The following is a 16,626-nucleotide window of genomic DNA, read 5'->3' on the forward strand; positions in this document are numbered from 1 at the left end:
CGCTCCCCTCTGCCCTGCCCCTACTCCCCGACAGCCTCCTCTGTCAGCAGATGGCTTCACGGATCAACTCTGCAAATTGAATAAGGTGGTCAAAGTAGACCTTATTGGAATGAGACAGAACAGTCAATACTTGAGATGTGGAACTAACCTTGGAGCTTTCTAGGGGAAAGAGAGTTCTAAGTGGAGGAAAAAGCCAGTGCAGAGACCCTAAGGCAGAAGAGTACCTTGACATACTTGAGGACCAGCAGAGAGGTCAGGTAATTGGAGTAAGCCAGGGGAATTGTCAACGACGAAGTCAGGCAGTGGGACCAGATCCTGCGGGGGCGGGGCTCTGGTCCATTATAAAGATGATGATGGCTTTCATTTTGTGGAAGTGGGGGGCTATTATAGGATCTTGAGCAGAATAGCATCATGATATGATTTATTTTGAGAATAGGCTGTAGGAGGCCAAGAGTGGAAATGGGAAAACCAGTCAAGAGGCTATTCTAGTAAAGATCCAGGCAATAGATGCACAGCCTCTACGGTGGTAACAGTGGAAGAGACAAGAAGTGATCAGATTCAAAGTGTACTTTGAAGATGAAACCAACTGGATCTCCCAATAAACTAACCCCCTTCTTTAAACATTTTTTTAATGTTTATTTTAATTTTGAGACAGAGAGAGACAGAGCATGAGCGGGGGAGGGGCAGAGAGAGACACACACACACAGAATCCGAAGCAGGCTCCAGGCTCCGAGCTGTCAGCACAGAGCCCGACGCGGGGCTCGAACTCACGAACCGCGAGATCATAACCTAAGCAGAAGTCGGATGCTTAACTGACTTAGCCACCCAGGCGTCCCGTGACCACCTTATTTAAATGTATATTTGTGGTATGAGAAAAAGAGAGGAGTCCAGGACCACGCTCAGGTGTTTGGCATGAGCCTCTGAAAAGAGAGAACAGCTACTAACCAAGAGAAGAAAGCCAGGGAGAGGAGGTTTGGGGTCAGAGTGTGCACAGTGAGGGGAATCGGGAGTTTGGTTTCAGATGCTTGTTAGACTCCCAGAGGAGGCATAGAGTAAGTAAGCAGTTGCATAAAAATGAGTCAGATATTCAGGGGGCGGTAGTCCTGGAGATGTACATTTGGGAATTTAAGCTTGTGGATAGTATTTAAGGCTGTGAGACTGGATAAGATCCTGGAGGGCACGAATCTACAGATTAAGAAAAGAAGGCATAAGGAGGCTATCCAAATGGTGGATATCTAAACACAAAGGTTAAAACTCATTAAAATACCACGGGGTTGGGGGGGGGCGCCTGGGTGGCTCAGTTGGTTAAGCGTCCGACTCTTGATTTTGGCTCCGGTCACGATCTTGAGGTTTGTGGGATGGAACCCCATTGTCGGGCTCTGTGCTGACAGCGCAGAGCCCGCTTGGGATTCCTTCTGCCTTCCTCTCTGCCCCTCCCTCATTCACGCTTTCTCTCTCTCAAAAATAAACATTTAAAAATAAATAAACAAACAAACAAACTTAAAATACCAACCTCAGAGTAAAATTGATAATGCCATCTCGGATCTTTTTTTGCTGACTATTCAAGTCCAGCCTTTGCTCACCATTTCCAGCCTCACGCCTGGATGAGACCGCCTCTCCCTCCAACCCTCTCTTTCCTAGAGACTCAGTGAGTTGAACCCTGAAACCACCTGCTGAGGCAGGAGGCAGGAGGGGAGTAGGGGCAGGGGGAGCAGCCTCGAAGGGGTTCATTGCACTCATTATCATGCAAATAGAAGACCTCTCCCTACCCCAGCCTGAACACCTGCCCACAGCCTCCCACAGACACCACAGGGAGGTCACTCCTGAACTTCATCTTCACGCAGGGGCATATTCTGGAAAGTACAGGAAATGCATGACTTCAATCAAATGTGCAGTGTTTACTTCCGGACAAAAGTTTTACCTTGAAGTTCTGCATTCTTTTCAGCAGGGAGCTGTAAGTTACGGGGGTGGCGACAGAGGGAGAGAAAGGGATGTAGCTTCAGGAATTTGGGCTTTAGATCCTAGCTCTGAAATCTGTCTTGGGCAAGGGGCTTCACCTTTTAAAGTCTACAAGGTATGAAGCCCCGCACGGTCCATGAGTTCGAGCCCCGCGTCGGGTTCTGTGCTGACCGCTCAGAGCCTGGCGCCTGCTTCAGATTCTGTGTCTCCCTCTCTCTCTGCCCCTCCCCATGCCACCCTCTGTTTCTCTCTCTCTGAATAAACCTTAAAAATGAATGAATGAATGAATGAATGAATGAATACATAAATAAATAAATAAAAAAGAAGGTTTGAAGCCCAAGTTTTCTGGAGAAGAGTTAAGGTCTAATTTTCTTTTTTCTTTTTTTAATTTTTTTTTTAACGTTTATTTATTTTTGAGACAGAGAGAGACAGAGCATGAACGGGGGAGGGTCAGAGAGAGGGAGACACAGAATCTGAAACAGGCTCCAGGCTCCGAGCTGTCAGCACAGAGCCCGACTCGGGGCTTGAACTCACGGACTGCAAGATCATGACCTGAGCCGAAGTCAGTCGCTCAACCGACTGAGCCACCCAGGCGCCCCTAAGGTCTAATTTTCTTCACGTATTAAGTATTAAAAGAAAATTACAAAAACAATTCTTAGCTCCACAAGCTTATAGTACTAATTTTAAGAGCAGATATCTGTGGAAGGACCTCATTCCTTTGCTCACTGACCATTCAGTGACTACACTGTGACAAATTCAGCACTCGGCCCCGGAGTTAGGAAAATATGCATCAGGCCTAGAAACGAAAATCCATCAACACGACGCAATACGTTCGGCCAGGGGGTTGTGTTTTTATTTAACAAACACATATGTGGTATTTATTTTGTGCTAGGCACTGTCCTAAATACTTTACAAGTATTAACTCCTCTCATTAAAGAGAAAACCTTGGCAGTGAAACGTTCACGAGATTAAGGAGATTAAGGAAGTGAGTCTCTGAGACAAACTGCTTAGACTTAAGGCCGTTCTTTTGTTTCACAAATACTTAGAGAAGGCCTTCAACGAAGTGGGTACATATATCCCAATCTAAAATGGGGCAGCTGCAGTCTGGTCCTACTCAAGTGGGGCTGTTTTTGTGGGCCCTCCTATGTTCACTAACTCATTACTGCATTCCCATGGAGACTGGGCATCCCAGCAAGGAGTTCTTAGGGCCAGGCAGAGGTTTCTTTCCTATTCTTATCCCTTAAAATGTGACCAACCTTGTGTGCCAGGCTACAGCCAGTAATGTGGAGAAGAAAGGCAAAAGAAATATAGATAAAATTAAATTTCCCTACAACTTGCAGCTCATTGGGGCATCTTGGTGGCTCAGTTGGTTAAGCACCCGATTTTGGCTCAGGTCACGATCTCACCGTTCAGGAGTTCGAGCCCCGCGTTGGGCTCTGTGCTGAGAGCCTGGAGACTGCTTCGGATTCTGTTTCTCCCTCTCTCTCTCTCTCTCTGCCCCTCCCCCTCTTGCACCCTGTCTCTCTCTCTCTCTCTCTCTCTCTCTCTCTCTCTCTCTCTCTCTCCCTCTCCTCTCTCTCAAAAATAAATAAACATTGGGGCACTTGGGTGGCTCAACCGGTTAAGTGCCCGACTTTGGCTCAGGTCATGATCTCACCGTTTATGAGTTCAAGCCCCATATTGGGCTCTGTGCTGACAGCTCAGAGCCTGGAGCCTGCCTCAGACTCTGTGTCTCCTCTCTCTCTGCCCCTCCCCTGCTCACGCTATGTTTATCTCTCTCAAAAGTAAATAAATATAAAAAGGTTTTTTTAATAAATAAAAAAGAGAATCATATTTTTTTTAAAAAAGAAAGGATAGGTTTCTTGGGGGCTAGTGGAAGGAGTGACCATAGAAATGCCAAATCGCTGGGGCGCCTGGGTGGCGCAGTTGGTTAAGCGTCCGACTTCAGCCAGGTCACGATCTCGCGGTCCGTGAGTTCGAGCCCCGCGTCAGGCTCTGGGCTGATGGCTCGGAGCCTGGAGCCTGTTTCCGATTCTGTGTCTCCCTCTCTCTCTGCCCCTCCCCCATTCATGCTCTGTCTCTCTCTGTCCCAAAAATAAATAAACGTTGAAAAAAAAATTAAAAAAAAAAAAAAAAAGAAATGCCAAATCGCTGAGACAATAGCAAGAGGAGGAAATAAGTTAGTGATAGGAAAAAACCTGGAAGGCTGGGATCTTATCTCCTAAGACTGAAAGTTGGGGGCTGATGTTTGGAGTAAGATGGGAATGCCTAACAGGTGCCCAATTAATGTCCCTTTCTTTCTGACTTCTTCCTATTACCTCGTAGGTGCATAATCACTACGAGGAAGTTAGTTTGTACTTCCTAGGAAGAATGAAGAGATTCTAAACCTAGAAACCGGTAAAGCGCTGGGTAATATTTTTTCTTTTTTTCTTTTTTTTTTATTTTTGGGAGAGAGAGAGAGAGAGAGAGAGAGAGAGAGAGAGAGCGCAGGAGCTCAAGCACGAGCAGGGGAGGACCAGGGAGAGACAGAATCCCAGGTGCTGTCAGCGTGGAGCCCGAAGCGGTCTCCAACTCATGAGATCGTGAGCCAAAATTGAGAGTCAGATGCTTAACCAACTGAGCTAGCCAGGCACCCCAAGAGCTGGGTAATTTTTATGCATTTTGGGGTTTTGTGGGCTTTGGGAAGTTGGTGAACCTTTACACATAGCAGGTACATACAACCAAAGCGTGAGTTTCATGAAATAGCTTTTCCAGTCGGTGGTAAAAAAAAAAAAAAAAGTCTGCTCACTTAGAATCCACTACAGGGCCTTGATTTTGAAAACCTTAGCCCCAGGGCTGCACCAGGGCACAGTGATTGAGAGTGAGCTGGCTGGAAAGTCCACCGGTTTACATTCCAATGGGAGCCCCGCCACTTAGAGCTGTGTGATGGGGGTCAGTTAATCAACCTTTCCAAACCTTTAGTTCCTCAATTGTAAAACAGGAATAAGCTACTTCATCGGGTTTTTGTGGCAATGAGAGAATAAGCGCTCACAATTACTTTCATTAGTCTGATTCCGGGTTTACGAAAGCCCCTAAGGTTTCCAAAACTGTCCAGCCCAGTACCCAAACAACATTAGTCATTCCATACATTTGTATATTAAAGCTTCCCTAGCTGAAAGCCTCCATTTGTTTTCCATCACCTGTGTGCCCTATGGACCAAAGCTTAGCCCTCTGAATGTGGCACCTAAGGCCAGTACAGCCTGGACTCCACCTAATCTTTGGTCCCTGTCCTCACCTCTCTGAAGAGCCTAGTCCCCAAATTCGATGTCCCTTGATTCTGGAACAACACCCTCAGATGTGTCTTTGTCTCAGATCATGCAGTCTTCTTCTTTTGAAATGCTTCTCTTTTATTTTTGCCTACACAACACCTACAGGCCTCAAGATCAAGCTCAAGGGTCAGCTTCTCTGTATTCTAGCCTTTCCTGGCTCCCTGTGTAGAATCACTGACTTCCTCCAGCAAGCCTCAGCCCTTTGGGCAAATCTCCACCATAGCACTTAATACATTCAGGTAGGGCTGACTCCTGAGAACTTTTCTCTCCTTTCCCCCAAATCCTGCCCCCCCATTATTATTATTATTATTATTATTATTATTATTATTTTAGAAGATTTTATTTTTAAGTAATCTCTACACCCAACATGGGACTTGAACTCACAACCCCAAGATCAAGAGTCACATGCTCTACCGACTAAGCCAGCCAGGAGCACCCCCCCCCCCGCCGTCCCATTAATTAATGGAAAGAAAAAAGGCGGGGGGAGACAACCAAGGTAAGTAGTTAACATCTTTGGAGAGCGGACATTATACAACTCCATAATAATCTGACTATAATTAAATAACCATGACCTAATATAAACATTTTACACTCATTTATGACACAGGTTGGGGATCAGTTACAGCCTTGCAGTTTGTCTCCATTTTTTCAGACACACATTTAATCTTAGATACTTGTGTCTCTTTGTTTTGTTGTGTGATTTTTTTTTTAGTTTAAAATAGTTTTATAAGGATATGTTATAACATACGACTGTTCACGCCACCAAATTTTGATCATAGAGCTTATTTTGTTTGGCAGCAGCGGGCAGGTTTTTCTAAATAGTCATCATTTTTCTCTGGTCTGCACAGACGTCTTCTCATTAGCTGCCTTCTGCTTTTGTTGCATTATCTCAGAGTCCCTCGGCTTTCCCTGAGAGATAGTCAAGCTATCCTCTTTTTGATGAGGGAGCCTAAGGCCAGCTGACACCCCGCAACCCCCTTCCCCCCGCCCCAGGTGGGACCTGTGTGACATTCCTCAGGCACTCCAGGCAGCCCAAGAACAAAGGAAAGAGAAAAACCAATGGTTGACTGATAGAGATCACAGTTAGCCAGGATAGGAGTCTCCCATCACTTCACAAAAGTCTTAGTAAATTACAAGAAAAAAGCAATCTTATCAATAGCCTAATCTCCAGAAACCCATAGACTCAGTTTCCCGGAGCCCCAACATCACCCTCCCCTTCATAGTGCCGCAGGGAACAAAGGCAAGAAAAAAATGGTACATAAAATTAAGTTTCTTTAGAACCTGCAGCCCACTGACAAATACTTAGGCAGAGTAAAACATTCCTCCAGGAACTCTCAGTCTTAATGTTAATGCCTTACTGGAGGGAAGATAACTTTAGTTCAACAATAACAAGGCCTCCGCAGTCCTCTTTAGCATATGAAAGTCGTTTTGGGAACCTCCCTTTGGCCTTTACCTCCCCCGACTCCACGGGTCCTGTCCCCGTGCTTTAATAAAACCACCTTCTCATAATAATTTTGACATTCACCTACCCATGTTATTGCATGTATAAATAACTCATTCTGTTTTGCTGCTGAGTTGTATTTCAGTGTTGGATATAACACAATTTGTGTATCAAGTCACCTGATGATGAACATGCTCTATTTACTGAAATGATTGTTATTTTTGTGTGTGCATGTGTTTTATCTATCAGTATGGTATATTACATTGATTTGCAATCATTAAACTGACCTAGCATTCCTCAGTATGTCCCACTTAGTGTTGATGTATTATTCTTTTCATAAGTTGCTGCATTCATTTTTTATTTTTAAAGACTTATTGAATTTATGTTCATAACAGATATTGGCCAGTGCTTTGATTTTTCTGCAAAGTCTTTGCTTCTGTATTGTGTCAAGGTAATTGGTCTTATTTTTCCTTTAAATTTTTGGTAAAATGTGAATAAAGCCAGCTGACTTGAAAAAAAAAAATAAAAAAATAAAAAAATAAAACCACCTTCTCGCCCCAAAGACCTCTCAGGAATTCTTTCCTGGCCATCGGCACCAGACCACCGCCCACCACTCCAAAACCACATCAGTTTCTTTTTCCCTTGCTAATTTCCTGGGGTTTCTTCATGTTTTTCTGGCGGGCAAGTTCTCGCTAATTTCCGAGGGCCACGCAGACCCCGGACCGAGCCCGGAAGAGAGCTACTGGGGAGAGAGCAGCGGCCTCCCAGGTCGCTCAGCGAGGCTGTCGGTCGTGCCCACCCGCAGCTCTTGAAGGCTAAGCCCCTAGGGGCGCCCTCTGCAGGGCAGACACCTCTGCTCCTCCCACAGCCCCGCCCGCCGAGGCCCTGCTTTGTTGTGGTTTTAATTCTAGGAAACCCAGAGCCGAGGCTAAGTCCTTGTTCCAGGTGTGACGGGAGAACAGTGCACATACATTCAATCCTTTTGCAAACAGACAACAAATGAAGTACATGAATTGCAGCTGCTGTGGGGCTGTTTGTCTTCTGACATTCCAGGTGGACCCGTTCCCAGCGCATTTTTGAGAGGAGGAGGACGGTTTGTTAGGACCTGATGGAACAGATGGAGCAGCTCAGCTTTCTAGCAGGGGCTCTGCTGCGCCAAGGGCCCCGCGCAGTAATCGTGCAACTGCCTTGAACGGAAATGGACGTAGGCCCCTCTCTGTGGTTTTGATGAGGGTTTTTCCTGTTCGGTATCAAAGAAAAGGGGCAAAGGGAGAAAGGATGTGCCAGAGAGGTCTGGCAGGGGAATGAGAACATCCCTGTCCTAATTTCTTCGTCTGAAAAATAGAGGGGAAAGGTCTCCGTTGTGTGTCCATTGTGTGTGGGGGGGAGGTGGTCACTCCGACTTTGGAAATTAACTATGTGCCCATCCCTAGAACCAGGAGGAAAACTCCAGAGTTCTAGCGGCCATGCTACCCACCTGGACTGAAATTCAAATATTCCCCAAACTGTCTACCCACCCCCAAGCGTTTCCGGCACCTCTGAGCATCCTAGACAAAAGGGGTGGAGCCAACGCAAAGCTAAACTTGGGGTCTAGGTCATTGGCTAGCCTACCTTAGGCACCACCTCCGTTCCAGCCCCTCCCGGATTTTTTTCCCACCCTCACTCTCATTCCGGACATGGTGCCAAATTTACCCACTACCTTTTTTATTATGCCCATCGTGATATTCCAACTACCCATGGCTATAGTTTAAGCCCTTATTGTATAGCTTGAAATTGTTCAACTGACCTTGCTTCCATTCGAGTCTGCTTTAAATCAGTGCGGCGCTGCGCGGGGCCGGAGTGATCATCTGAGATGCATATATGTCCCTTTCATTCCTAAAATCCTTCAAGAAACTCCATGACATCATAGAAAAGGATCTGAGCTCCCTAGCATGGTACACAAGACCTTTTTCACGTTCTGGTCCTGCAACCTCTGTGTGCTTACGTTTTGAGCTGCGCCTGTGCTAGCTGCTTACTTTACCATTTCCCAGAATATTGTAGCCTTTGAGTCTGTGCTCTTGGGAGATCCTCAGGGCAGCGCCTTCTAACAACAGATCAGCTGTGACTTCTTGTAGGGAGCTGCCCTTGGCCTTTCCCCCTCCTCCAACTAATTCTGGCCAGTGGCTCCTCCTTTATGTTCATCTAGAACGCTCTGCTTCTATCATGATCTATGTCAAATTGTCTCTTTACACATTTATCTCTTCAACCACCTCCTTCATGACAGAGTACGTGTATAGTGGGAATCCAGGGTTTATTCAATTTAACCTAAATTGCTTTTTGAACTTTTAGAACATTCAACAGTGCCAGGCTTGTTCCAGCATTAATTAGGGCCCTGGCATAATTCGTTCTGTCTGGAACAATTTTCTTCCCACGTTCTCCTGATTTCCCACATAGCACGTATTATAACTTCAAATTATTTACGAAGGGAACATAGCTAGCAGTTAACAGCCCAGGTACTGACATCACAGTGCCTCATCTCAAACTGCAAAATGGGTGAACTTCTGCATTTTTCTCACTGTGTGTGTGTAGGTGCACATGCTGTATGTGGTTCCTTTCTTTTTTGCAAAATAGGACTAGTAATCCTGGTTACGAGGATTAAGTTAAATGAGATCATATGTGCTAAACAGACTTGAACCTGGCAAGTAGCTAATAGTGCTCTCTGCTTAAAAAAAAATTTTTTTGTTTGTTTTAAATCACGGAATGGCTGCATTGTAAGCCCCATGAAGGCAGGGACTTGGACATCTTCTTCAGTATTGTAAGCCAGTGTCTACCATGGCATACGGTAGGTGCTGAATAAATGCATGTAATCTGAATGACTGAATAAATGATTGATTCTTACTTTGGAGTATGATAGGAAAAGATAGGATTCAGTAGGCAGACAGGGAAAGGATAGGACCTGAGGTCCCTGGGGGGCTGGGGGCAGGGGGGGTGGCAGGGGAAGCACATATTTTGGAACACCGCCGGGAGTGTCTGACCACAGCAAACTCCCCTGGGCCTGAAGTTCCTCTTAAGGCTATAACTCACACCAGGGCGCCTGGGTGGCCCAGTCGGTTAAGCACCCGACTTTGGTTCAGGTCATGATCTCGCGGTGTGTGGGTTCGAGCCCCGCGTCGGGCTCTGTGCTGACAGCTTAGAGCCTGGAACCTGCTTCCGATTCTGCGTCTCCCTCTCTCTCTGTTCTTCCCCTGCTCATGCTCTGTCTCTCTCCCAGAAATAAACATTAAAAAATAAAAAAAATTAAAAAAAAAAAAAAAGAACGTAAGAGACACCACCTACCCCCCTCAGGATTCCCTCAGGAATTTGATAAAAGACCTAACTAAAATAAGTAGTCATAAAACATATGACCCACAAGGAATGACATGGCCATAGACCACCCCTCGTACAGTGCAGTGGTGGCCATCGGGAATGGACAACCCAGCACCTAGAGCTTATTGAGCCAGTAAGGGTGTGACCTGAGAGGGAACGAGGGGGGGATGGGAAGGGGAGTGGCAACCAGAACCCTATAAAACAAAGACGCGTGTCTATCGTCGCAGGCATTCACACTTGGAAATGCCCCCTCTCTGGAAAGAGAGCTTCCACACTATTCTTGCTCTCTGATTTTCCACTCTAATAAACTTCTGCCTGCTGCTCATTCTGCCTCCACCTCTTCATTCTTCCAAGTGGTGAGACAACGAATCCCGGGTATTGAGAAAAAAAATCCTGCGACAGGAGTATGAATCGAAGACAAGTAGGGAACTGTCCCTGCTTCAAAGGTCTCTGAAAGGCCTGCTTGAATCAACCATTAACTTCTCAGCCTTATATTCACTTGGCTACATAAGCATGCAACCTTTCTTTTTCTTTAAATGAAAACTCGTGGCTAAAAAGTTAGATGAGCGGAGTTTTTCATTTTTTTAATTTTTATTAGCAGGCATGGCTCTTATTTGCTTCATGCAGAACTGAGACTATCATGTCTATGATTGACTAAGACCCCGTGGGAATCAATATGCTCAGGTTAAGGTGACCTTGCTCTCCAGAGAACAGAGAGTCTCAGGACGATGTACTATGAGAACAAAATGACAAAGTGATGTAGGAGCTAAAATCCAACAGTTACCTTGGATTTTTTTTTTTTTTTTTTTTTTTTTTTTTTTAGTGAAAATCTTAGCTTTGGGGCACCTGGGTGGCTCAGTCAGTTGAGCATCAAACTCTTGATTTCAGCTCAGATTATGATCCCAGGGTCACGGAATCGAGCCCCATGTGGGACTCTGTGCTGAGTGCTCCCTCTGCCCTTCTCCCCTGCTTGCACGCTCTCTCTCTCTCTAAAAAAAAAAAAATAATAATAATCATTTCTTTAAGAGTGCCTGGGTGGCTCAGTAGGTTAAGCGTCCGGCTTATGCTCAGGTCATGATCTCATGGCTCCTGTGTTTGAGCCCAGGGTCGGGCTCAGTGCGGACAGCTCAGAGCCTGGAGCCTGCTTCGGATTCTGTGTCTCCCTCTCTCTGCCCCTCCCCCACTCTCACGTGTTTGTGTGTGTGTGTGTGTGTGTGTGTGTGTGTGTGTGTGTGCACGCTCTCTCTCTCTCAAAAATAAACATTAAAAACATTAAAAAAATGTATAAAAAATAATAAAAACCTTAGCTTCCCCCAGCACAAACCATGGTATGAAATCGGCGGTATAGACAGAGAAGAAGAAAGGACACCTTTCACTTTTTAGTAGGGCAAGAGGTAAAGTTCTGAAAAGGACAAAAAGTCTAAAAAGTCAGCTTCCCTGGTATTCTGTGTGATGTTTTTAAATCACAAAACTTTCGACCAACAGATTTTTATTTATTTATTTACTCTAGATTTTGTTTTTTAAGCAATCTTTACACCCAGTGCGGGGCTCCATGTCACAACCCCGAAATCAAGAGTTGCACACTTCACCAACGGAGCCAGCCCAGGTGGCCCTCAACCCAAAGAATTTTTAAAAGTCAGTGGGTAAATGGGATAGGAAGAGTTACGCTAGAAAAGCCAGGTGGAGAAAGGTACAGAGGCTGAATGCAGCCAAGTCAGACAGGATAATACAGTAGCTAACTTAGTTCTCACTCGGTAGAGACCAGCCCAGCGGATCGTTGGGAGCAAAGCACTCACTACAAGCTCTGTTGACACTGCCCCAAAAGCACAGAAACACCAACGGACCTCCCATCCTGACCACCGAAGACCCGGGGTCAGTTCCTTCATTTTTCCAACTCCAGAACCCATATCAATTCTTCTGCTGGCCAATTATTGAAGCGTTAACATTTTCAGCCGCGTCCTGCATTGTATGTGGTTTGTCGTATTATATACAATCTCCGAGCTTGCGAGTCATGGCTTTGTGCAAAACTTACATGTAGGCAGGTGGTAATGGTTTCCGAGGATGGGGAGGAGCAGGCTTCCTAGTATAGATCTGGGGTTCTGGCCACTTGGCTAGGGAGCCAAGCTACTGTATCTTTGCTTCCTTCTTAGGAAAGACGCTAATACTGCAGATGCCCTCCTCGGGCAAATGACAGGTGGATTCCTAGGAGTGTTTGCTTGCCCAAAGAGTACAGACTCTCTTGTCTTTAAGACCCAAATACCTTTTCTTATGTATAATGTTTGTATCTGGAGTCTTTCAACGATAAGCCAGATGGAAGAAACAGAAAACTGGAGGACTGAGGGAAGGCGACTGTAGGAGGGTGGGGAGGGGAGCCGGGGGAGGCGAGGGGTCTGGCCAGTTGTACACTCACCACTTTTTGGTTCCCTTCGTTGTCGGTGAGCAGCCATTCGATATCCAGCGTGTCTTTTTCCGGAAGCCCCAGTTGATGGTGACAGGGCAAGGTGACCCTTTCCTCTGCCACTCTCTTGATCTCAGTGTGAGTCCCCAAGGTTCCAACATAGTAGGACACTGAAAAAGAAGAGCCTCTAGTGAGTAATGCAGAAACTGGGTAGCAACGTATAGGAAGCAACTATTACAAGTAATAATTATTGGATGTTCCTGCAGGCAAGGGGCAAATCAAGGTGTCCGAAGAATCCTAGACCAGAAGCACCGGAAGTCCTGGAATCGCACAGTGGTTCCTCCATTAACTGAATTCATTGTATCTTCCATGGCCCCCCAGATTACACTCTTACCTACCTTATTGGTTTTTTATGAGTGATGAAATGACTCAGGTCAACAACTGTGTGATCTGGACCTTCTCTCCCTTACTAGCAGAGGCTTCCTTAAGAACAGAGACCGAAGGAGAAAGGCAGGGGTTGGCATCCTCCCCGGAACAGGCTCTAGGTACCATTTTCACTCCTTGAGCCATCTTAGAGACAGGTGATCCCCCCACAGACCTACAGGGAGCGCAGGATGCCTCGGAGAATAAGTGGGCTCTTATAGGCAGTTACTACTTCCTTTAGGGACACTCATTCTCTTAACCCCAACTTCTATCTTCCATTCTTTATAGTTTCACACCACATGGCTTCAAAATATAGAGGCAACCCTTCCTATCCAAAGTGAAATTCCAAGTTCCCACATTTGGATCCCGTCCCTCCACCCATCCAGTATCCCTTTGGCCACCGGGATTTCGGTTCCATTTTTGACTTTCTTTACCTCTAATTTTCATCTTTTTAAAAATATTTTTTAAGTGTTTATTTATTTTTAAGAGAGAGACAGAACGTGAGCGGGGAAGGGGCAGAGAGAGAGGGAGACACAGAGTCCAAAGCAGGCTCCAGGCTCTGAGCTGTCAGCCCAGAGTCCGATGCGGGGCTTGAACTCATGAGCTGTGAGATTATGACCTAAGCCGAGGTTGGACGCCTAACCGACCGAGCCACCCAGGCGCCCCTAATTTTTATCTTGTTCCAGGAACGGTATTCCGTCAGCAACTCCGGGCTCCAAAGCTCACCTTCTCTCCTTCCTATTAATCTCAGACATTGTTGGCCATTAAATCCACAGAATTAAAGAACTTCCCCTGGACTCTAGGTGTGATGTGTCTGGCGTTAAGGTGGGCTGTAAGGTCCTCCTTTGTCTCCTTACACAGTGACCAAGAGGCTCAGCGTGAAAATGGTCTCTTTCTCTTTCTAGTCACTTACAACGTCCCCGTGCCTCATTCACCATGTAACAGAATCATACAACCTCTGAGTTGCAATAGCCCCCAGCGTCAGGGTTTCTACGAAGTCCCCTTTCCCGGGGAGAACTCACTCTGCCAGTTCAGAGAGTTTTAAGCACTAAGCATCAAGGATCATGACTAACGGAAGCATGTAAGCTACCTTTTTTATTCTGTGTTCATTTCCCAAGATAGATTAGCAGTAACTCTGTGGGAAGGAAAAGAGCCTGAAAGAAGGAAGAAGGGGGCAGGAGAGACTGTAGTTCCCTCTCCGGGGAGGCAGACTGGTTTGACGTTGCAGGGCGGGACCCCCAGAGGCATCCACCCTGGAGAAGCAGCAGGTGGATTCCCAAGCTCGGAGGCAAAGAAAGGAGACCACAGAAACCCGTTGGGCCTAAAAAGGGGCCTTCAGAACCAACGGGATAAGCCCCTTCCGGAGTCTTACTGACGCTCCCAGTAAGGTTTCTGTTCTTTCTGTTTAGAACTTAAACCGCGTTGAGAGTGGCCACCCTTTGTGTGCCCTGGCTGAACGCTGAGCGCTAAACCCCATGAAGAAAGCGATGTTATCCGCATCTAGGGATGAAACAGGAAGAGGAGCTCAGCACTTTGCTCAAGGTCACGCCGCTAAAGGTGCCAGATCGGGGGCTCAACCCCAGATCTGTCCCGCTGCAAAGCTCACGCCCTGACGGCCATTCTGTGCCGCGTCCCCCCTGTGTCATATGCGGCTTCCCGGACACCTGGTTCTCCCATTAGCCTCTAGGCTCCTTGAGGTTAGGTACCATCCACCGCTACGTTCTCAATGCACTCGGCTCAGGGTCTCTCACATCGCAGGTGCTCACTAAATAGTTGTTGGACTGACTCGAATTTAACCTGTGTACTCCTTTCACCCTGAGCGAACTGAGGCCCAGGGATAAAGGAGTCGCCCTGAGGTCCTACAAATCACTTAAAGGCAGAAATAGCCCATACAAAACCCATCCTCCCTCGGTCCCGGGAAGGCACACTTCCTATAGAGCAGCAGGGAGATTAGCCCAAGAAGGAGTTCCGCCTTCTACCCCTGCTCACTTTCCCCTGGACACAACAGTGATCAAATGAAACCAGCATCCCACACCCCTGGCAAAGCGAGAGAACCCAGCACCGATCTGGTGCATACAGTAGGCACTATACGTTAAATACAGGCCAAGAAACAACCAGGCAAGTTGCCGATTGGAGCCACTAGAGGGACTCAAAGGCTCAGATTTGGTTGCTGTCCCCAAAGGAAAGGAACAAAGCGGAGGGTGGTGTATTTTACCAGAGTGCCAAGTTCTATTTATACCATGTCCAGAATTAAATACAGCAGGGCAGGGAGGGGGCCAGCCAGCGAATACAAATGACTCCACCAAGGCAGGGAATCTCAGACTTCAGGGGTTTGCTGGGATCCCTGCAAATTTCTCAGATTGCTCCTTCTGTGCTCCCCCCACCCCTCCCCTGTGGCGGATGGCCTGAACACACAGGTGCCTGGGCTCTATTTATAATTCTCAGGCTTGGCAGTGTGTAAGGGGACGGCCAAGCATGTGTCTGTCCACTGCCTGGTGGGTGAGTGGGAAAAGCCAGCCGTGGGCTCCCGGGCATCGAAGGATTCATCTTCATCGAGAAAGACCGTAGGAGGGGCGCCTGGGTGGCTCAGTCGGTTAAGCGTCTGACTTCAGCTCTGGTCCTGATCTCGCGGTTCGTGAGCTCGAGCCCCGCGTCGGGCTCTGTGCTGACAGCTCAGAGCCTGGAGCCTGTTTCGGATTCTGTGTCTCCCTCTCTCTCTCTCTGTCCCTCCCCTGCTCACACTTTGTGTGTGTGTGTCTCTCTCTCAAAAATAAACATTAAGGGGCGCCTGGGTGGCTCAGTCGGTTGAGCGTCCGACTTCAGCTCAGGTCACGATCTCACGGTCCGTGGGTTCGAGCCCCGCATCAGGCTCTGGGCTGATGGCTCAGACCCTGGAGCCTGCTTCCGATTCTGTGTCTCCCTTTCTCTCTGCCCCTCCCCCATTCATGCTCTGTCTCTCTCTGTCTCAAAAATAAACATTAAAAAAATTAAAAATAAATAAATAAACATTAAGAAAAAATTAGAAGTCTTAAAAAAAAAAAAAAAAAAGAAAGACCTTAAGAGGTCATCAAAACTTAACTTAGGAGGAAACCACAACCCAGAGAATTGAAATGCTAAGTCACAGGGTTAGCGGCAGAACTGGTAGTAGGAAGATACAGCTGATCTGGAACAAAGCAGGGTTAGGGACACCAGTGCCCCTCGCAGTCCAAAATCCACGTATAACTTTTGCCTCCCCCAAAACTTAACCGCTAGCCGCCTACCGTTGACGGAAATCTTCACCGGCAACACGATCATTTGACACATAGTCTACATGTTATACGTATTATACGCTATATTCTTGCAATAAAGTCAGATGGGAAAAAAGAAAATACTAAGAAAATCACAGAGAAAACAGTTGCACACTACTGTACTGTCAGAAATCCACATATAAGTGGATCCACACGATTCAAACCGGTGTTGTTCAAGGGTCAACGGAAGTCTCCACTGGGTGTCTGGGACACTCGTGGTAGTTGGTGGCGGGGAGGTGCTGGAAGGTAGCAGGGGTGCAAATCCTCTCTGTGTGCCCGTGCAAGAGGCAGTCATGGAAGCCTTGGGCTCTCCCTGAGGGAAGGCTTCGGCATGCAACTCAGGCACTTAACACAGGACCTTTGGGAGCCTGAGCTTGGGAGAATTAGCCTCTCTGAACCTCAGTGTTCTCATCTGCAAAATGGGAATTAACCAAGACACTGGAGGTAAGGCACCCAGCTGTGTGA

At 46.9% G+C, this 16,626-nt stretch overlaps 1 protein-coding gene and 1 pseudogene across 1 annotated transcript in view; both read right to left on the reverse strand.

The window, feature by feature from the left end:
- The window catches only part of CLMP (CXADR like membrane protein), a 100,037-nt gene that overhangs the window by 12,629 nt on the left and 70,782 nt on the right, over positions 1-16,626 (reverse strand). Inside the window, 1 exon segment of the mRNA XM_047877926.1 lies at positions 12,464-12,621. Coding sequence (XP_047733882.1) covers positions 12,464-12,621 — 158 coding nt within the window.
- LOC125176320 (small EDRK-rich factor 1-like) lies at positions 6,093-8,386 on the reverse strand (annotated as a pseudogene).

This window comes from Prionailurus viverrinus, chromosome D1, assembly GCF_022837055.1.
Source record: "Prionailurus viverrinus isolate Anna chromosome D1, UM_Priviv_1.0, whole genome shotgun sequence".
NCBI lineage: Eukaryota > Metazoa > Chordata > Mammalia > Carnivora > Felidae > Prionailurus > Prionailurus viverrinus.